Raw genomic sequence first — 23,938 nt, forward strand, 5'->3', positions numbered from 1 at the left:
TTGGGCTTCTAAAGCCAACCCACCTTGAAATTGCTTCCTGTCGTGCTGCATTAACACTCTCCAGGAAATCTGAAATCCTCTCTTCCTAGCGAGCTGATTGCCCCACTGAGTTAATATTCGGTGCTTCACAAAAAAAAAAAACAATTCAATAATTTAAGATGTACATAATGATTTATAACATAATGCCAGCGTTAATGTGCGTCAATGGACACTAAAAACGCCTTCAACGTAAAAAGGCAACACTTCGTTTTGCTTCTTTTTCATCGTTGACGTAATTTCCTCAGGTCGGAATCCAGAAATTCCGAGGTATTGTGGAGTGTTAGAATGCATCATACCGGCAACGACCTTGCCAACCCAGGTGACCAACCAGCGGAAGGAATACCCTCAAATGAACCAATGAGAGAAGAGTAAAGGCGGGCTCTCGGAGACACAAGCTTGTCTGTGTGTCTCTAAGAGCTGGTTGCTGTGGTCCCATTGGCGCAGGTGATCGGTGTCGGGATGCGAGTGAAGCGCGGAGGAGACGGTCGAGGGAGCGTTCTGATGGAGAAGTGTCCAGGGCTTGGTTTGAAATAAATTTAAAAAAAGGATACCGGCCACCATCGACCCGCGCTGGGACTCTCGACAATGAGCACTTCACCGAAAAGGGGCACTTTGAGCTAGGATGAGGTTAACTTCCGGTGGGGAATAGTACTATGATTTGGTATGTGGCTACTTTGATAGCAAGTGTTTTCTGCAGCCGAGGAACGGCCGCTCAAGGTGAGTCCAAGCACAGCAGCTTTCAACTTTAACCTTTACATTGCTTTTAAATTTTTTTTTTTTTAAACTATCTTCTTATTTTAACTGTCAGTTTTTGGTGTTGAAAAGGCCATGTCGTAGAACACCAAGTTGTTCTTTATGTGTCATCACCTGTGTGTAGGTACAGTACACCACTACCTTCATTCAAGGATGCTGCAAAAATAGCAACAAACACAACATGAAAAAAAAAAAAACACCAAGGAAATATCATATTTTACCAGATGTACTACTGGTGTGTGCAAAATAATGATAAACAATTCTTACCAGCTTTGTCCACCAGATAGAGCAGTGTTTTTCAACCTTTTTTGAGCCAAGGCACATTTTTTGCGTTGAAAAAATCCGTAGGCACACCACCAGCAGACATCATTAAAAAAACAAAACTCAGTTGACAGTAAAAAGTCGGTGTCGCAATTGTTGGGTATGACTTTAAACCATAACCAAGCATGCATCAATATAGCTCTTGTCTCAAAGTAGGTGTACTGTCACCACCTGTCACATAACACCCTGACTTAATTGGAGTTCTTTGCTGTTTTCCTGTGTGTAGTGTTTTAGTTCTTGTCTTGCACTCCTATTTTGGTGGCTTTTTCTCTTTTTTTGGTATTTTCCTGTAGCAGTTTCATGTCTTCCTTTGAGCGATATTTCCCGCATCTACTTTGTTTTAGCAATCAAGAAGATTTTAGTTGTTTTTATCCTTCTTTGTGGGGACATTGTTGATTGTCTTGTCATGTTCCGATGTACTTTGTGGACGCCGTCTTTGCTCCACAGTAAGTCTTTGCTGTCGTCCAGCATTCTGTTTTTGTTTACTTTGTAGCCAGTTCAGTTTTAGTTCCGTTCTGCAAAGCCTTCCCTAAGCTTCAATGCCTTTTCTTAGGGGCACTCACCTTTTGTTTATTATTCGTTTAAGCATTAGACACAATTTTACCCTCACACTGCCTCCCGCTGTTTCCAACATCTACAAAGCAATTAGCACCGGCTGCCACCTACTGATATGGAAGAGTATTACACGGTTACTCCGCCGAGCTATAGACAGCACCGACACTCAACAACAACACATAATTTGCAGACTATAATTACTGGTTTGCAAAAAATATTTTTAACCCAAATAGGTGAAATTAGGTAATCTCCCACGGCACACCGGACTGTATCTCACGGCACACTGAGATAGAGCAATACTAGTGTATGTTTTTTCATGAAGTCATCACAAGTTTTTCTGTGTATATCATTTCAAGCTTTTGTCATGTACCTCCTCAAGGCAACTACATGTGTAAAATGATACCAAGGTTAATAAGGTCAGGTTTGGTTGATTTTGGGTTGAGAACAGTGACGTGCGGTGAGGTTCATGGCTGGTGAGGCACTGACTTCATCACAGTCAGATTTACAAACATATAAACCCTAAAGAGTATCTTATTCACCATTTGATTGGCAGCAGTTAACGGGTTATGTTTAAAAGCTCATACCAGCATTCTTTACACATACAAACTGTAGCACACAAAAAAGCACATTTAATAAAAAAAACTTTATTATGGTCTTACCTTTACTTATAAATTAAATCCATGCGCCGCTCCTTCTGAATAAAAGCATCGATAACTTGTTTATAGAAGTCTTCCTTATCTTTCTTCAATTTTAAAAGTCTCTCTGTCTTGATGGAGATCTTCCTTGAATTGTTACCTCCTGCTTCGATTGAAAGTCCAGTTTAGAAAACTGTTTTATTTTAGATATGTAATCCTCCATGGTAAAAGTCCAGGCGAGAGGAAAAAATAAACGATCGCTGCCGCTGCACTTGACTTGCTAACTGTTGCTGCTTGTTGTCACTTATTCTGCAGCCGAGTAGTCGCAAGAATGATCCCTGGGATCACTAGCGCCCTCTACCAACATGAGGCGGGAGAACTGCGAGCCTTATCCAGTGCGTCTTAGCAGCCGTTTTATGATTGCTCAGCACAAGAAATATGTTACACACATACAGTTGTTGACAAAATACACTGTACATTATATACCTCAGCTAACTAAACTATGGAAATGTATAATATAATTCATATAGCAATACGGTCTCACTGCACAGCAGGCCAGCAGTTAGCCGAGTCATTGCGCAATCCATGGTGAGGCTCAACTGGCTGCTGACTCACCGCAAGTCTCTTCTCAGTATTTGAACGGCAAATGTGAAAATTCAGCGATTTTGAATAAAAATAATCTAAAACTAGTGAAGTTAAATAGAAAATAACTGTATAGTATAATCACTGGATACATATAACAATTTAATTAATTTTTTTTCTTTTTACACTATGTGAAAATTCAGCGATTTTGAATACAAATAATCTAAAACTGGTGAAGTTAAATAGAAAGTAACTTTATAATATAATCACTGGATACATATAACAATGTAATTTTTTTTTTTTCTTTTTACATTTTTTTTCTTTCCATGATGGCACGTGAGGCCCTGCCTCACCTGCCTCCCCTGACTGCACGTCACTGGTTGAGAAAGGGAACAAAGTGTACTGCACAACAAAACTAGCTTAGCGTTTGTCTAAACAGCTTTAATGACTCTTAAAATTAAACATAAACAACAACAGGTAATTATGTAATCAATACCATTTTCAAAACAAAAAATAAGATAAAATATAGCATACAGGAAAAACTAAAGATTATGTGTGCAGCTCTGGTAATGGGTACATTCGCACCCACCTGCACAAATGTACTTCAAAATGTAACAATCAAAATAAATATGACTTTTTTTTTGTTTACTAGGGTATGCATATATAATATGCATTAGTTTGACCATTTAAAATCAACGATAATAAAAAGGAGATGCTTGGAAATAGCATAAAAATGCCCCAAAAACTTAGAAAAACGCGATTCATAGCGTTATTTTTTGGTGTAACCATCATGAGTGTTCTGTTCAGGTATATTTCTTTTATATTTTGATAAATCATCATATTTATTTATTACTAAATTTAAATAGGTATTGATCAATCTTTAAGCTGTGTGTATTTGATTTCAGTTGGCTTTTGACATCTTATTTAGAATTGTAGTTGAAACTTTTACTACCTTGTGTTGCGCTCATGATGGCGTAACCAAACTAGATTTCATTTAATGATCTTATTTTGAATATTTGTTCCCTTTTTTACATTTAGTATATTTATATATACTGTGTTTTATGCTTTTTTCTTTTTGGAACATGTACTATACATACCTGTACATATAATACAATAAAGTCCCAAATAAAATTATGTTTCCAGCAATACTTTAATTTTGCCTTTGAAAGTAACACTCCAATGTTCATTAGTGGAGCTGTACACTTATAGGATCCACTTTTATACATCTATGTAATATATGCCAACCTTTTTGACCTCGGGGTCCAACTTTTCCACTGCAGAGGGGCACAGGTCCCACTCAAATACTAACACTAAATTATTCATTTTACGCCTGATTTTTTTTGTATTCAGTCATAGTATCTACTAATAATATCTAACCTACTTAGAGTTGGGCAGCACGGTGGGACAAGGGTTAGTGCCTGTGCCTCACAATACGAAAGTTGTGAGTTAAAACCCAGGTTCGTGATCTTTCTGTGTGGACTTTGCATGTTCTCCCCGTGACTGCGTGGGTTCTACTCCGGCTTCCTCCCAACTCCAAAGACATGCACCTGGGGATAGGTTGATTGGCAACACTAAATTGGCCCTAGAGTGTGAATGTTGTCTTTCTATCTGTGATGAGGTGGCGACTTGTCCAGGGTGTACCCCAGCCTTCCGCCCAAATGCAGCTGAGATAGGCTCCAGCACCCCCCCCCACCCCCCGCGACCCCGAAAGGGACAAGCGGTAGAAAATGGATGGATACTTAGAGTTTAACAGGTTAACAACCTTGTAAAATGATATGAAACCATGTGTTAATCACAAATATTGTTATTTTTTTAATACCTAAACCTTAGGCTTAGGTCAGGCTGTACTAACCAAATATAACCAAATATACTGCCTAAAAAGGGACTTATAAATAACTGCCGAAAAATAAATGTAGTTACAATTATGTTGTAAAAAAATAAATTTATAATTAATATGTTTTTTTAACTAAACTGTCAATAGAATTAAAGTGCAAATGAAAATACAGCTTCACCACTCTACTCGTAATGTTTGCTGTTAAGAAACTTCTAGCGCCTGACTTCTTTTGTTTGTTTGAGATTGCATTACTGCTGCAAGTGGTGGAAAAGTATCCCCTACAGCTGAGAAACACATACTTTTTAGCGGCTCTTTGGACTCTGGCCCTATCATGAAGTAACCCTGGTTTGTTGGTCGGAAGCATATTGTTGAAATACAAAAATGCAAGAAAAAGAGCAAAAACACCTAGGACCTGATTTGCTAAAGGTTTGCGTGGACTAAAACATGTGCAAACTTGATAGCACACGCAAAGCTGATCTTCTAAACGTGAAGTAGAAGGATGTGCAAACTGACAGTTCCACGCGTGGCTGCAGGATCAGTTTTTGCGCTGCGTAGACAGACAATGGATAGCGAATCATTGTGTGTCAACATTTTGAACTGTCAGAAATAAAAAATATTAGACATATTGTCTATTCAGCCATTTCCTTTTATAACTTTTAGCTGCTCGATGACTTAAAGGGTAACTGCAATTTTTTGGAATTCTGTCTATCGTTCACAATCATTATGATATCCATGACAACAGATGGAATTTTTTTTTATTGCAATCTAAATATTAAATAAATGTAAATAAAAGTCCGCTTACAGTGAGAGCTCCACTATTTTGCCCATAAAATCCAATAAATAACCATTCAAAAAGCGCCAATAATACTCCATTTCCATTTTGTTACTTGAATATTAACCTAGTATTAGTGATATTGTTGTGATAAGCGCTAACACAGACAAAATATTTAGAGCAGTGACGTGATCACTACCTTGTGTCCCTATGTTTACATCATCGAGTGGTCTGCTGCTTCCTCGCTTCCTTGCTCCCTGTAAGTTTATTGTAGGTCATAAATCATGCCTCTCACCTGGAAAGTAGATGGCTGAGGATATAATCCGACAAGTTGGTACACTTTGACAGCCATTGAGGATCCGGCACTGGCAAGAACGACACGAAAAGATGCTTGTTAACCCCCCGCCCCACCCAAAACCCTGTTTCTTCGCTACGATTATGAGAAAATCTTCCCTTAAATGGGAATATATGAACATCCTAGCAGTCGGCATCGTAATAACAGCAGACGTTCCACAGTAAGTGGTGTTTTATTATGTTTGTTGGCTCTCATGAAGTCTGGAGTGAATAATAATCAGTGAAGAAGGACAAAAAAAAAGCAAACGTGATGCATTTTTTTTAATTAATGCACTGCGTATGCTTAAAATGATCAAAATATGTAAATATTAAATGTTATTTTGAATGTGCCCGTTCCTACAATACATATATACTTACATCATGTCCATGTATTTAAAACCTTAATGGAGGTGTTTGGATGTTTTTTTAAGGGCTTTATAGGCAAAATTGCGTGGCTCCTCTAGGTTCCATTGTACGATGACTTTTAATCGATGTATTTATTATTTAGAATGCATTTAAAACATAAAAATCACATCTGTCGTCATGTCTCTCATAATAATCAAACTATAGGCATAATTTAAAAAAAGTGCACTTCCCCTTTAACGGGCTGATTAAAATGAATTCAATTGATGCGTTTTGGTGTCTGCATGTTGGCTTTTTTTAATGTTAGTTTTTTTATTTAGGATTTTTTTTACTATAATATATCGCCTATATGAAAAGACGTCTTTATGTATTTTCTTGCTTTTGAGTCATTCCAGACGCACAAATACGCTGGTGATGCCATCCCCAACCTCGCGCACAGAATTAAGTGTCAGTAGCCACGTGAACATAGACAATGTTTATTTAATCTGATCATCATTCGGATTAGAATGTTACTGTGTACATGAACCCTGAAAAAAATTATCTGATTATGACATTTTCATGCAACACACCTTAAATCGGAATACTTTACTTTGATATGCGCAGAACCTAACATAAACAAAAAGGTGTGTTATTATTTGTGCTGTGGCAGCTTCTTTTGGACTAGTTTGCTCACTGCTGGTGCTGAAGAAGCATTTGACTTCCACTGTTACCAAACATGGCTTTGTGCATTTCTGCTTGTCACGGTATTTATTTATAATTTTTTTTCTTTCTATTCACTATTTTTGTTTTACCTCTCTTTTTGAAATGGAGCTGTTCTGTGCTTTTTATGTTGTGGTTATGTACGGGTTGTGGCGCGTCTTTATGTTACGACATTCTGTGTATGTGCCTGAGGATTGCAGTTAGCACTGGAGTAGCTGTAATGGCGTAAATGAAACAGCTTGTTGCGACGACAACTGGATCTCTTCTTTAGTTGTTACATCGACACATGAACCTCCAGACCATACTTTTGTTTTTGCCTTTTTTGTTTTAAAGCCACCAACTCAACAGCATATAACACTACCTCTGTACATGTTGAATGGGGGGAGACAGCAGCAAGACAATCATTTCATTTCAAGACTAATTATTTTAGTCCCACCTCTACCACCAAAGTATAGCTGACATCAAATACATGCGCAATAAGGATAATTCTTACCTGGATTTCGGAAGATGTGTTTTCATGTGCTACAATCCGAATGCCTTTCGGCACAAACCACCCGTTTCGTTCGGAATTAAATTTTGATCCGAACGTGTGTTATCGGGTCAGAATATTCCAAATGGCGTGTTTACACGAAGCATTTTTATTCCGGTTAGGCTTTTAATCCGATTAAATGTGTCCATGTGCACATAACTAGCTTGCATTAGGGCTGAGCGGTATACCGCTGTTATATGTAATACCTGTATATTTTAGAAAGCGGTATATATTTGACAAAATACCGCCATACCGTTATCTTTTGATGTGCTTCGTTACGGTCGTTAGCGGCCGGTGCTGCGGGAAGGGTCTACCGCGCATTGCCAACACCAACCCCCCGCCACATTCGTGTTCGCGCACAGCTGATGTGCCCGCACCGTAGCTCCAGGGGCTGGCGGGGGCGGGCAACAGCTCCTCTTTATTAACTATAGGTAACACAAGCCGGTGAAAAGATTCAACAAAACAGCCGCCAGAGCCAACAAATTACTGCTGCAGTGCTAATTGCTAAAGCTAACAAATCCTGTGGAATCCTCTCCTGATACATGCACACACACAATGCTCTCATAGAAACGGCATATGACATTATTAAAGTGTATTTAAAATAACGCATTCATTACTTTCCCTAGCAATTCATTACATGTATTAAAAAGTAATTATATTAGTAATTAAATTACTTTTTTGTGTAAGTAACACATAACTATAAATTTCTTTTTAAAAGTAATTTGAGAACACTGGTAGTAACAGTAATGTGGTGTTGAGCTTAAACTAAACACTTTGTTTAAAACATCGTTATGTATACCGCGATACAACCTAAAAATACCAGGATATAATTTTTGGTCCATATCGCCCAGCTTTATTGTGCATAGATTGCGGTTGTCTAGATTGCGATTCAGAAAAGGTGTTACAGATTATAGATGTGTGCGGCTGGTTCAACACACCGCACACAGGTAGGAGCATGATAACATGAATGTGCAGAAAATAATTGTTTCAATGGTAAATTCCCCATATGCACGCAGAATCCTCATTTAAATAGGGCGGTCTCTACCACTTTTCAATTGAACATGCAGTCTTAGTAGATCACACGCAACTCGCCCACTTATAGTACACACTTTTATTTAGTTTTTTCGCACACGCTGTTTAGTGCGTGCTATTTGGATGTTAGTAAATCAGGCTCTAAATGTATTGAGAAAAAGCAGACATTTTGATACTAATATTAATACCCTTTTTCACCTACACCGTTGTCCCTCACCACATCACACTTAAAATATTGCCATTTCACCACAGTGCAAAGTTTTTATGTTTAGGGACAAGCGGTAGAAAATAGATATTGGATATATATATATATGGATATATATTTTACATATTTTTGCCCTACATTAAATGTTACGTAAATTAAGTAGGGCTGCAACGACTGATCGATTAAATTGATTAGTTTGATTAGAAAAAAGATTCAATTTCTATTTTGTTTCTCCGATTAATCGTTCAATGAGTGTAGCTAATAACAATTGTTAGATCCAGATCACATTGAGTGCCCGAAACTTTAAATATGCTGACATGTCCGCACGTAAACTGCAATAGAGCAGTGGCTTGTGGGTGCTGCGATCTGTGTATAAATATATATTATTTTTTAATCCCTTTTTTATTTTTTAACACCTAGAAAGAAAGAATAATGGTTATGTTAAGCAGAAAACATGTTTATTTCAACAATTTTCCCTAAAATACGCATTGAGGCTATGAAGTGTGTTTATTTAATTATTAATTGACTGATCCAGGGGTGTTCAAACAATGGCCCACGGGCCAAATGTGGCTTGCCGGCGTTTTTAATACGGCCCGCGAGACATCAAGAGCTTTATAAGGAATCTGGCCTCCAGGGTGTTTTCAAATTAAGTTGATATGTCTGGCAATCTAATCTCTGCAACGTTTTGCCATCTTGTGGACTAATTTGAGTAATTCAGGTCATTTTTAAATGAATGCAGAGCAGCATTTACTTAAAGGACGCAATCCAAACAACTTTCCCTAGTCATTCCGCAAAAAAAATGAATAAAATGCAACCAACACAAAAAGGTGGTCACCTGCTCACTGAACTTTGTGGATATCATTAAAAACGTCCTAGCAACATTAAAAAAAAATCTAAATTACACCCATTAGAAGACTCTCCACACTTATCCATGTTTGCCGCATTTTAGCTGCTGATTTCTGATTGATTACACAACTTTTAAGGAGTTCATCACGGAAGTAAACAAGGTAGGAATCAAACTTTCACATAGTGTTAATGTCCAATTATATTAAATATATGTCCATGATATTAATATAATATATATATATATATATATATATATATATATATATATATATATATATATATATATATATATATATATATATATATATATATATATATATATATATATATATATATATATATATATATATATATATATATATATATATGTTACTTTACATGCAGTCAGCTTTCGGCCCTGGTCACATTTTTTTTATACCAATGCGGCCCCCAAGTCAAAAAGTTTGGACACTCCTGGTCTAATTGAACAAACTAATCGATGGATCACTCAAATACTAAAATAATCGATTGCAGCAGCCCTAAAATTTAGACTTAAATACAAACCCCGTTTCCATATGAGTTGGGAAATTGTGTTAGATGTAAATATAAACGGAATACAATGATTTGCAAATCATTTTCATCCCATATTCAGTTGAATATGCTACAAAGACAACATATTTGATGTTCAAACTGATAAACATTTTTTTTTTTGCAAATAATCATTAACTTTAGAATTTGATGCCAGCAACACGTGACAAAGAAGTTGGGAAAGGTGGCAATAAATACTGATAAAGTTGAGGAATGCTCACCAAACACTTATTTGGAACATCCCACAGGTGTGCAGTTAATTGGGAACAGGTGGGTGCCATGATTGGGTATAAAAACAGCTTCCCAAAAAATGCTCAGTCTTTCACAAGAAAGGATGGGTTGAGGTACACCCCTTTGTCAACAACTGCATGAGCAAATAGTCAAACAGTTTAAGAACAACGTTTCTCAAAGTGCAATTGCAAGAAATTTTGGGATTTCAACATCTACGGTCCATAATATCATCAAAAGTTTCAGAGAATCTGGAGAAATCACTCCACGTAAGCGGCATGGCCGAAAACCAACATTGAATGACCGTGACCTTCGATCCCTCAGACGGCACTGTATCAAAAACCGACATCAATCTTTAAAGGATATCACCACATGGGCTCAGGAACACTTCAGAAAACCACTGTCACTAAATACAGTTCGTCGTTACATCTGTAAGTGCAAGTTTAAGCTCTACTATGCAAAGCGAAAGCCATTTATCAACAACATCCAGAAACGCCGCCGGCTTCTCTGGGTCCGAGATCATCTAAGATGGACTCATGCAAAGTGGAAAAGTGTCCTGTGGTCTGACGAGTCCACATTTCAAATTGTTTTTGGAAATATTCGACATCGTGTCATCCGGACCAAAGGGGAAGCGAACCATCCAGACTGTTATCGACGCAAAGTTCAAAAGCCAGCATCTGTGATGGTTGGGGGTGCATTAGTGGCCAAGACATGGGTAACTTATACATCCGTGAAGGCACCATTAATGCTGAAAGGTACATACAGGTTTTGGAACAACATATGCTGCCATCTAAGCGCCGTCTTTGTCTTGCTTATTTCAGCAAGACAATGCCAAGCCACATTCAGCACGTGTTACAACAGCGAGGCTTCGTAAAAAAAGAGTGCGGGTACTTTCCTGGCCCGCCTGCAGTCCAGACCTGTCTCCCATCGAAAATGTGTGGCGCATTATGAAGCGTAAAATATGACAGCGGAGACCCCAGACTGTTGAACTACTGAAGCTCTACATAAAACAAGAATGGGAAAGAATTCCACTTTCAAAGCTTCAACAATTAGTTTCCTCAGTTCCCAATCGTTTATTGAGTGTTGTTAAAAGAAAAGGTGATGTAACACAGTGGTGAACATGCCCTTTCCCAACTACTTTGGCACGTGTTGCAGCCATGAAATTCTAAGTTAATTATTATTTGCAAAAAAAAAAAAAAGTTTATGAGTTTGAACATCAAATATCTTGTCTTTGTAGTGCATTCAATTGAATATGGGTTGAAAAGGATTTGCAAATCATTGTATTCCGTTTATATTTACATCTAACACAATTTCCCAACTCATATGGAAACAGGGTTTGTATGTCTTATATGTATTACAGTGCAGTATTTGCAGTATTTTTTTAACCCAAAAAATTCCAAGTTTTTACAGTATTCATGATATTCCAAAATATTGGACAATGCAACTGGTACGTATCCTACCATTTTTACTTACGGTTGCCTTTTTTCTCTCCCTGAAAATAACCTTGAATGCAAGTAAACGTTCAACACTATTGTAAAAAATATTTGTTGAAGTCAAAAAAACACATTTATTTAGTCTGAAAAAAAAAAAAAAGTTAATACTTTCGCAGAAATGTATTCTGGGTAACGAGGTCATTTTGACCTATTGCATTAAGATTAAACATTGTCAGCCACTTTTGTATTTCCATCAATAGTCCCCTTAATGGCTCAATTGCAATATGTTAATTATTTAAGCATCATACCCTTTATTTAATTGTGTTTTTGTAACATACTTTATGTGAAGCTTCACATTGGAATAATTTTGTAAAGGCAAACATCGAGCAGCAACATATGTAACGATGCAGTATGCCTTATTGGGTAACATGAATTCAAACACAAAATGGGTACATTTTTAGACTACAACCTTTTTTTCTCCCCTTTTCAATGTAAGTAATGGTTTCAACTTTTTTTTTTCTCTAAATGTTGGCGGGTTTAAAAGTACACTACCGTTCAAAAGTTTGGGGTCACATTGAAATGTCCTTATTTTTGAAGGAAAAGCACTGTACTTTTCAATGAAGATAACTTTAAACTAGTCTTAACTTTAAAGAAATACACTCTATACATTGCTAATGTGGTAAATGACTATTCTAGCTGCAAATGTCTGGTTTTTGGTGCAATATCTATATAGGCGTATAGAGGCCCATTTCCAGCAACTATCACTCCAGTGTTCTAATGGTACAATGTGTTTGCTCATTGGCTCAGAAGGCTAATTGATGATTAGAAAACCCTTGTGCAATCATGTTCACACATCTGAAAACAGTTTAGCTCGTTACAGAAGCTACAAAACTGACCTTCCTTTGAGCAGATTGAGTTTCTGGAGCATCACATTTGTGGGGTTAATTAAACGCTCAAAATGGCCAGAAAAAGAGAACTTTCATCTGAAACTCGACAGTCTATTCTTGTTCTTAGAAATGAAGGCTATTCCACAAAATTGTTTGGGTGACCCCAAACTTTTGAACGGTAGTGTAAATGTGTCATATAATCTGGTAATATACTGTATTGTAAAAAAATATGTTAATTTATCCCAAAATTTGCTGAAAACGTAAACTACTGGTATGTCCGTGTATTTAAAGTTCTGTGACAGTCAATGCGATCCGAATGTTTTACATTTTTATTAGGTACGCTAATTAAACATCTAATAAAAGCAAAATAACTTAAAATGTTCTTATCAATTTAATTGATTATTGTTGCAGCCATAAATCTGACCCCAAAAGTCCCTTAATTTTGTAGTCGTACTCAATTAAAAAAAAAAAAAAAGACTTTGAGTCACCAACGCGTGGGATTCTCTGTTTGAGCACTCGATTCGGCGACATGATACGCAGACAAACTGAATAGTTTGTAACGCGTAATGTTTGGTCATACAATATCAATCAATCAATCAATCAATGTTTATTTATATAGCCCTAAATCACAAGTGTCTCAAAGGGCTGCACAAGCCACAACGACATCCTCGGTACAGAGCCCACATACGGGCAAGGAAAAACTCACCCCAGTGGGACGTCGATGTGAATGACTATGAGAAACCTTGGAGAGGACCGCATATGTGGGTAACCCCCCCACCCCCCTCTAGGGGAGAACGAAAGCAATGGATGTCGAGTAAGTCTGACATAATATTGTAATAACCAAGATGGTCTACTAAAAACCGGGGCAGAGATTTTTGTCGAGCACAGACTGGTACAAAAAGCGAAGTATGGCAATACTTGTATATTTGCAGTGCATGCCTTAAGAAAGTGTTGTATTGGTAGGAGTGATGCTAGAGCAGCTACTGATACTTTTCCCCTCTATCTCGCGCTATACTTGATCAAAAGCAGAGAGGGAAGAGGATGGAGGGAAATTGGGCCAACACTGCTCATCAAAGATGAGCAGTGTTGGCAAGATCTAAAAAAGAACACATCATGTCTTCGATACTGTGTTAAAGTTATGACACACAAACTTTATGTTGCAGTTTGTTGTGTGCTACTGAACTTGTCAGACTACACGGCAGATGTTATATAAGATCTTCCCCAAAGAGGATATTGAGCATCATTTGGGGACTTAAGAAGTTGTTTATAAGCGTCTTCCCTCGTCTTTTCTATGGATTAGATGGCGAAAATGTGGAATAATATGCAATATAATATATGAGCTTCTTTTACAAAGATAGTGTCTTTAGGTATTGTCACTGGTTTTGCAGTTGGACTTGGGCTCTTCCAGTTCTATCTGAAAAAAGACATACCCAAAGTATTCAGAATAAAACATTCTGAATTTATTGCATCCATCCATTCATTTTCTAGATAATATTATTTATCTCACCATATGAAATATAGCTTACTTCAATAATTATTTTTTATTTTTTTATGTTATTACTTATGGAGTATATTGTGAACAGGAAGTGGACAAAAGTGTAAGCAACTGCTATGTAAAGGAAAAGGGGTAGGATTAAATAAGATATGTTTCTTCCTACTCCTTTTCTAACATGTTGAACAGAGGAACTGGAAATTGTGCTGTATCAGGTTGTATTTATGCATGTTTGGAATAAACTCAAAGTAAATGTGAAGTTGTTTTCGAACCATTTGGAGTAGAGGCCTGGGCTCTTTTGAAACAAGATGAATGTTTCTCCAACAGTCAGAATATGTATTGTTGCTACTGACACTGACAAATAGCAGTTAGAATACACAGATTTATTTTTTTGTAGATTTTTTAATTGTTTTAATTTGCCTTAATAATCCAGCGACCCCGAAGCGGTAGAAAATTGATGGATGGAATATCTAGATCAGAGGTGTGGACTGTAAAACATAATGGAGCCATAGTTTAAGTACTTACTTAATCCCATGTCAAAGTTGACAATGATACTACAACAATGGAGTATTTTACTGCCAGATCAGGTAGGGCTGGGCGATAAAGGAAACAAAAAAAATGTATCACAATAAATGTTTTCATATCATCTGATCTTGATTAATATCACAGTTTTTTTATATTGTTTTTAACCTAACTGTTAAAGCTAAAGACACTTAAGATTAGTTGAACATCTTACTAACACACAGAGTATGGCTGGGCCAATAAAACAATATCAATATATATCGCGATAGACACATAATCGATATTGATATAAAATTTGATATAGAGTTATTTTATTTGGTCGGAAGAAAAAATTTATTATGAAGCAAGATTCATTGCATGAAGTCACTCGCTCTCTGTGAACCCAGCCAAACAGCAAATAGGAAGTGTCACTGAGAAATGGGAGTCACACGTTAACAGCCAATCAGGTAACAGCTAAGGCTGAAACGACGCGTCGACGTAGTCGACGTCATCGGTTACGTAGATACGTCGACGTCGTTTTTGTGCGTCGACGCGTCGCATATTTACGTCACGCTACCGTCAAAGCAGACGATGCGAGCGGTGCGAGCGAGGGGGAAAAATCACGCCAAAAGTCGTCAAAAGTGTGAAAGTATTTCAATAAACGGCCTAATAATGTTGTTGTATGCACACTGTGTCGAGCGGAAATGGCCTATCATAGCAGCACAACGGCTATGAACGAACATTTGAAAAGAAAACCATCAACTAGTCAATCGTCCGCGTGAGCATACGTTGTCATCATTACACAAAAACATGAATGTGTCATTTGTATCTGCTAGGGGTGTAACGGTACGTGTTTTGTATTGAATGGTTTCGGTACGGGGCTTTCGGTTAGGTACGGGGGTGTACCGAACGAGTTTCTAAGCTAAAGCTAAAGTCTTAACAAGCTGCTTTGCTCATTCTGCCTCTGTCTCAGCACGCAGCATTGTCCCACCCACACAACAATCTGATCGGTACACACGAAGCATTATCAGCCAATCAGCAGTGCGTATTCAGAGCGTTACCAGCCAATCAGCAGTGCGTATTCAGAGCGCATGTAGTCAGCGCTTCAGCGTGGAGCAGATAGGTGTTTAGCAGGTGAGCATCAGGCAGCGGGCTCTCCCCAAATGATAATAAACACCTCCCAGTCAACTACTAGTAACATCACTATGAGCCCGTTGACCTTCTAGAAACTTAAACTGCAGCTCAGCTCACTCGCAGTCCTGGCTTGAGGTGAAGGCTAATTACCTCTCAGTTCCAGCCACATCGACCCCTTCTGAGCGCCTATTTTCAGCTGCTGGGAATATTGTAAACATGAAAAGAAGCAGAGCATGTAGACATGCTAACCTTTCTTCATTACAACTGTTAGTCACTCACTGGAATGAGTAGAATTGGTTATTGTGTACTGTGTTGGACTGGATGTTTATTTTGCACATTTTAAAAGCAATACTTAATGTTTACAGTGCTCCAGACTATTTAGATTGGCACTTTTTTGTATTGGATGTTTATCTTTATTTTTGCACATTTTAGCAAATAAGCAATACTTTCACTTTTGTTGAAATGTTTACACTGTTGTTACAGAATATTTCGTTTTACACTTTTTTGTATTGGATGTTTATCTTTATTTTTGCACATTTTAAAGCAAAATAAGCAATACTTTTACTTTTGAAATGCTTATGCTATTGCAGAATATTAAGATTTGCACTGGATGTTGACTTTTATATTTGCACATTAAAAAGCAAATAAGCTACTTTTAATTTTGTTAAAGGTTAAAAGTTTTAAATGTTTACATTGTTACAGAATATTTAGTCATGTTGCTGTCAATGTTGACTGTGTGGCCATACTTCTTTTTTTTTGTAAATAAAAGCCATGCCTTTTGAAAAAACTGGCCTACATTTATTTTTTCATCTTCATTTTGAATAAAAAAATAATCGGTAAAAGGAAAAATAATCTATAGATTAATCGAAAAAAATCTATAGATTAACCGATTAATCGGGAAAAAATCTATAGATTAATCGATAGAAAAATAATCGTTAGCTGCAGCCTTAGTAACAGCCTCAACTTCCAATTATGGTTGCGCCGTCATTCTGGCTTGTTGTGAATTGTCTGTATGGTGTGAGAAGAGAAAGTGTGATATCTTAACATATTAACTCAATAACAGAAACTTGTTATTGAACTTTAGTTTTGTTGGCAACACCCTGACACTTCCAATGTGTCTGTTTAATGAGCAGCTTCTCAAACTACTCTTTCTAGTGCTTAATAACTTATACACTACTGCAATCTAGTGTCTCAAAACTGCAACTGGCTTCAAATTTACTGCGATTATTTTACCACCTTTGGCTACCAGACACCTTCTCCACTGAAAAATAGCACCCTTGGTAAGTTGGAAATGTTATTACTGTATTTATTGGCAGGCTTAAATAAGTCATACAAATTATCAATAATTATCAATATCGATCAATATAAAAAAACATATATCGCAGTGTTCAGCCGTATTGCCCAGCCCTAATAGAGAGTCAATAAAGCTAATTATTTAAGAACAAGCACAGTAACTTAACAATGTACCAGTAAACGCCTTAAATGTACATGATTTTAATTAAAAGAAAGTACACAGAAGGATGCATCAGTTACTGTTTAAAAAGTGATGTTTAAACTATAAACTTTAAACTATAGTATTATAAGCTGTCAAGTTATCAACTTAGCAATGAGGATGTTCAAGACCCTACAATTAATTCCTGGAATTTGTGGTCACGTCCCCAACAGCCAACAGGCAATCATAAACAGTGCACCGTATTTTTCACGCGGCTTTAGGATAACAAGTAGTCATCAAATTTGCACAAAAAGTATATCACCTGATATGCTTGTGACATAGTGAATTGCACATACTCAGTAAACACGTTTTTCAGTCAAACATTCTTTATCTTCATGATGACAGCATTTCAGTGACATTATGTAAATGTAATTTAATTTGTTTAATAGAAGATTCTGTTTTTTGTTGTTGTTTTTATTTTTCCAATTTCGGGGCCCAGATAACGGCAAGTCTCTGCTAACATTTATTTTCTGCCTTCAGCTGCATGTTCTGTCATTGTGTTCATATCTATGATTCTGTTTCCTAGAGATGTTACATTACAGGCAACCCACGGTACGGTCCTTACCTCGGTTTTAGGGCCACATTTTTGGTTCTTTCTTGGTACGTTTTGTGGGCGTAAAGAGAACAACTTTTTTTTTTTCCCTCTCAAAGTTATTTCTTTTTTTGTTTGACCGCAAAGTCTGCATTCTGCTGTCAACAAAGAATCAGTGACTCTTAAGACTTTTCTTTCAAGTTAGCATCCACTAAATAACACTTTCAAAAAGGTAAATTATTATTTTTAGTGTCTGATTACTCAATGAAAATACATTAAAGTGCACTTTGCATTTGAGGTACTGTAAAATAATGTGTACCAACTAGGGTTGTCCCGATACCAATAATTTGGTACTGGTACCAACATGTATATCGATACTTTTCGATACTTTTCCAAATAAAGGGAACTACGAAAAATGTCAATATTGGCTTTATTTTAACAGGAAATCTTACAATGCAATACACATATGTTTCCTATTGCACTCAAATAACAATTTTACAAAGTTAACATATAAATTAAAGTGCACTAAACACATTGGCTTTTCTTGTTGCACTCAAAGAACAATTTACAATTTACCATATTAAATATAGTCTGCCATAATGAAGGATTAGGTTAGAATATAATACAAAGCTTTATTGACATTGTATTAAATGATTCATGATTTATGGTTGCCACTCTTGGTCTGTGTTTTAAGAAAAATACAATTATTAGTAAGTACTAAAAACAAAACTATGGACACATGTACAAAGATAAGACATTTAGCAGGTAAAACACATATTTGTTAAGGATAAAACACAACTTGTAGCAATTTGTTATAAAATTAGTTGATGTTAGGTGGGCGGTCTTAACTCCGCTAACATTTGGCATTAAGCCAAGCAGCTGTGTGCATGTCTACGTATCTACATGTGCACAACAGGGGAGCTGGTTAACTTTTGAGAGTAGTGTATGTGTGTTTGTGAGAATAGCAACGTGTTGGCTGAGTGACGTCAGTGATTGAGTGGGCGACTAAAGAGAGAGAGCGTTAGCGCGTACACTGCGCAGTAGAAGGATGAACGGGTCCGGTTGTGTCCTGCAAAACTAATAATAAGGCAACTAGATTGTTATAAATCGGCGGCCTCGTCATTCTGACCCATAGCAGACCCATTGCCGGGTAAAGTGACGGGTGTTACTCCCGACGAAAACATCGACCCTGAAGGAAACGTCTCCCTTGTGCGCCTCGACTACGGTCTGCACCGGAGCCGAACAGCAGGACAAATGTAACAACTACACTATTACATGTCACTCTTTATAACTCCTTGTGCAGATCTGAATGCTTATTGTTTCAATGTTTACCTAAGTTTGAAGCAAAGTTGGTAATGCTAATCACCACATTTGGCAAGGCGTGTCTTAAACCAAAACTTGCAGCGCGGCACTTCCCTGTTTAAAACGTCACCTTTATCGTTAGTTTTGAAGCCCAAATACCTCCAGATTGCGCTTCATTTTTTAAATTATTTTTTTATTTTTTAGTAACCAGTAGAATTGCCATTTTTTGGCATTCTTCCTCTCCAAGTTGTTATTGCTTGTATGCATTTTGTGTGTGTTTTGACACACTCAACATTATGCTCCTCGGCTCTGTCGTCATCGCCACACAGCGGCATTCAGATGAAAGAAGAGTACCGGTACTTTTCAAAGGTGGTATGGTACCGATTTCAATTAATTAGTACCACGATACTTTATTATTACCGGTATACCGTACAACCCTAGTACCAACACGAAATGATTAGTTCAGAAGCAAAAGGTGTTTATTCACAAACTCAAAAATTATTTGAACAATAAGTGTCTGCAGAGTTTTTGAGTACAGTACATGTTATATTAGAGGAGTTGATTAAGAGCAAACACATAAACAAAATGTTTTATTACAAATATTTAGATTACAATTTTTATGTTAAATATTTTCAGATTTAAATTAGTAGGTACATTTGTTCTTTCAGTTAGGATCAATAGTTCAGTCTCAAAGATATTCTGTGCCTGCCTGCAAGCTGGCATTGAGGGCAGGATTACCGCACACACTACAGCGCAGACAGTGAGAGTGAGACTAAAGTCTGTCAATTAAGTTACTGCTCCTTCTAAATGTTGTTTCAACTTCTATGCTAGTGTTGGCCATGTTTCTTTATTTTGTTATCCTGGGCTCTACTTACAGCTATGTGATTGGGAAGAGGCACAACGGTGATTGGACATTAATTACGTCGTGAGGAGCCTGACTTTTGCGATGGTGGGCAGGGATGGTCGCACACACACAGAGGATCAGGGTGAAAAAAGGCAGATTGTCCTGTGCAGGATTATACAGAGTACTGTTGCATCCCCTATTGTTTACTACTGCGGTATGTTTTAACATACATTTCCGCGATGTTTGATCGAGGTAATGTATGCTGACATCTGATCACAGTCATTGACCTAAATATAATCACAATCAGCGAGCGATCACGATCATATACTCGCCCAGCCCTGGGATAAGGTGATCCAAAAGTGTTCAATTTAGTGACTCTTAGGAATCTTTGGGCACCTCACGATTCGATTATGATCACGATTTAGGGTCTGTGATATTTTATACATCTTTAATTATTATTTTGCGGAGTGGAGTGCTGAGAAGACGATCCAATTTGGCGATCTTGATCAGGGTTGCCTAAACTTTTTGCCTGTAAGGGCCAAAATAAAATTGTACCAATGGACCAAGGAGTTTAGCCCTATACCGCCATATACTGTACAAAGATAGATGGTAACTTGTTAGCCTTGTCGATATCGATTATCAACTGACAAAAATACATAAATTATTGTGTGAGGGTATGACTTTGTATTAAATTTAGGCGGGCCACATAAAACAATTCGGCAAGCCCTCACTTGATCTCGATAAAGTAAAAGTTGTAACAAGGTGAACCTGTAGAAGCATCATTATTGTTGTAAAGGGGAGCAGTGAGGAAGGCTTGCCCGAGTGAATTGGTCGAAGCTACACATCTGGGTTGATGCGATGCGCCCTGGCGTGAACGGTGTCCAATTTCGCCGTGCGTCCCTCATCTCGGAGCATCCTCCCAACACACCCCAAGGAGATGGGTTCAGTGTCCGACGATTTTACTGTGAGGTTGATAGCCGAATCAGACGCCTCCAAATCAAATTATCGGGAGACACCCCTACTCCAAGGGAGAAAATTTGACGCACACACCGTTGGGTAGGAGCCCACCCATCAACCATTATATCTGTGTTTTCCCAGGTTCATTGTCTAGTCCAGGGGTGTCCAAACTTTTTGACTTGGGGGCCGCAGTGGGCTTAACATATGTGTGGCCATGTGTGTTGACCTTTATGTTAATTACATTTTTTGTTGCCCCATGACAAGGGTAGGTTGTTTGGATTGTGTCATACAAGTAAATCCTTTGCTATTAGTTGAACGTACTTTCAAGGGTCATTAATCGGATTTGCTCACAATGTCCACAAGATGGCAGCAAATGTATATAATTTAGAAACTGCCTGGCATTTGGGCTTAATGTAAAAGCACTCCGCGGTGCAATGCATTGTTGAACTCATAATGTCTCACAGGCCAAATTGAAGACGCTGGCAGGCTGCATTTGGCCCGCGGGCCGTAGTTAGGACAACCCTGTTCTAGTCAATGCATCAGTCACAATTAAGATTGGAATTTCGAAGTTAAGAATTGTTTAGGTAGCATGGTCTGGCTATTGTATCCATGATTGATAACATGTGTGCATCTGATGAAAATGATGAACAGCAGTGTGTGCAGCAGTGGTCAACGTGTTTTAATGTTGGCAAGGTTGAAGGTGGGCTCCTTACATTTACTAGACTATTGCCAAGGTAAGCGGACCATTTTTGTCTGTTTTCGATCTGCTTTTGGAAGGATGTAGGGCTTCAAATTGGAGTTTTAATCATGGCTATGTTTGGAATTGGTTTAATTTAAGTGTTTACAGAGCATGCACTTATAATTATACTGTATACTGGAATAATCTATATCACTTCAGTTTCAACAAGCTTTCCAATAATGTATAATGTACCCAGCACTCAAAAGTCATGAAAATAGTAGACCGAAACATCAAGGAGTTAACATATCAGTGGGGCCTTCTGGTGAGGCAGCGTCAATGAGTGTCCATACAGATATGAGGAGACCAGCCAGGTTTCAGCATCCCTCTGGCGCAGTGCTAATGTGTCAAACTGGCAGCTGGCAAATACCAACTCGTTTGCCCGTGATAACCCTGGATTGGAGCCAGACTGCATCACTCCCTCTGTCACATCTTGCCGTCTGACTCACTTCTGCACCCTGGGGGGAACTCACTCACCATCAGGTTACAAGTGACCAAACAGAATGCTGGGTGATTTTAATGGAGGCTCATGGTGTACTTAACATCCACCATTTGCTTCCAGTCCCCTCAGGTTGCTGTATACTTTTAGTTTAGTCATATGCCAGATCTTAGTCATTCTGTATGCCCACTTGACCCTGAGGTACAGTAATTAAGTTGTTAATTGTGCAGCTCACCATAAGTACAAGTACAGTTGCTCCGTTATGGGATTGCACCTTTTTTGGTTTATTCAAACTTAATAATCGGTAGTAATGGTGTAATGGTACGCCATACTCACGGTTTGGTATGTATCTCGGGTTTATGGCCACAGTTTGGTGCGTTTTTGGCACATGTAAAACGTAAAACTGTTTAAAGGGGAGATGCACTTAAAAAAAAATGTTGCCTATCGTTTACAATCCTTATGAGAGACAAAAAGACAAACATAAATTTTTTTTTTGCATTCTAACTTGTAAAAATCAACTTGTTCTAGGTGGCCAGCATTGCAGCTAATGGGAACCATCTATTCAGCCTCTAAATCACTTAAAAATGCATCTAAAAACCGCCAACAATACTTCATGTATGTTTCATAACCTGTATAAAAACTAAGCTGTAGCAACATTGTTATTGTAAGAGTTTACACTGAGGAATTGGTTTTCCATTAGCTGTAAACTAGCTACGGTAAGCTAGCAACTGCATCAACAGCTGAATGGCTTTTGAGTTTGTAATGCACAACACAATGTGATAGGACAACAATTTGTACTGACTGGAAAACATGAACAATCATATTGCAATATCTGTAAATTATTAGCCCACATTTAATGCTTTGTTTGTACACAGCTAGCTCGACAGCATATGTACTGTAGTTGTACAGGGATGTGCTGCATGTATAATGATCAATATTAGAGTGACTTACTCGATTAGACAGTTGTTCGTTTGGTCAAGCTGACGTTACCAGTTGATTTGGGTAAGCACACCATTTATTTAGGCATAGCTTGACTCAAAGGTCCACATTTGTAGCGTCGAGTCATGCCGACCTCACTCTCGCTGCTTTCATTTGCTCCACCGTTTCACCCTCTCTTCGTGTTTGTTTCTATAACCAGCAGTTCATGCTCCGTATATTCAGGTTCAAATAGATGAGGTTGTGAATCCTCATTTGACCAAAAATAGTTGTCTTCGTTGTCTGTTACCAATTCTGCCATGATTAGAACACACTCACTCGCGTTTGTTTCCGGAAGTAGGAACACACATTTATTCCTGGAAGTCGGAAGTGCGCTGCTATCGAAACAGAAATAAATCCGCTGAGGAAAAAAAGTTTGTGTGTATATAGATATAGATATATATATATTAATATACATATCATGTAGTAACAGACACGTTCATAAAAAAAAAACCATGTATAATATTTAACATATTTTGGTCATTTTATGCAATATATATATATATATATATATATATATATATATATATATATATATATATATATATATATATATATATATATACCCTGCGATGAGGTAGCGACTTGTCCAGGGTGTACCCCGCCTTCCGCCCGATTGTAGCTGAGCTAGGCTCCAGCACCCCCCGCGACCCCGAAGGGAATAAGCGGTAGAAAATGGATGGATATATATATATATATATATATATATATATATATATATATATATATATATATATATATATATATATATATATATATATATATATATATATATATATATATATATATACACACATATACACATATATATATATATATATATCTATTTAATAAATTTTATTTATTCTGTTAAATTATATACATGTATATATAGGTGCGTGTGTGTGTGTGTGTGTGTGTGTGTGTGTGTGTGTGTGTGTG

At 37.5% G+C, this 23,938-nt stretch overlaps 1 protein-coding gene across 2 annotated transcripts in view; it reads left to right on the forward strand.

The window, feature by feature from the left end:
* Nucleotides 1-469: 469 nt before the first annotated feature.
* Nucleotides 470-23,938, forward strand: part of LOC133650742 (protein turtle homolog B-like) — a 268,746-nt gene continuing 245,277 nt past the window's right edge. For both annotated transcript variants that reach the window (XM_062048342.1, XM_062048344.1), the window contains exon 1: nucleotides 470-756. In XM_062048342.1, coding sequence (XP_061904326.1) covers nucleotides 693-756 — 64 coding nt within the window. In that variant the 5' untranslated portion in view covers nucleotides 470-692. The remainder of the gene's footprint in view (nucleotides 757-23,938) is intronic.

This window comes from Entelurus aequoreus, linkage group LG05 (assembly GCF_033978785.1).
Source record: "Entelurus aequoreus isolate RoL-2023_Sb linkage group LG05, RoL_Eaeq_v1.1, whole genome shotgun sequence".
In the NCBI taxonomy this organism is placed as follows: domain Eukaryota; kingdom Metazoa; phylum Chordata; class Actinopteri; order Syngnathiformes; family Syngnathidae; genus Entelurus; species Entelurus aequoreus.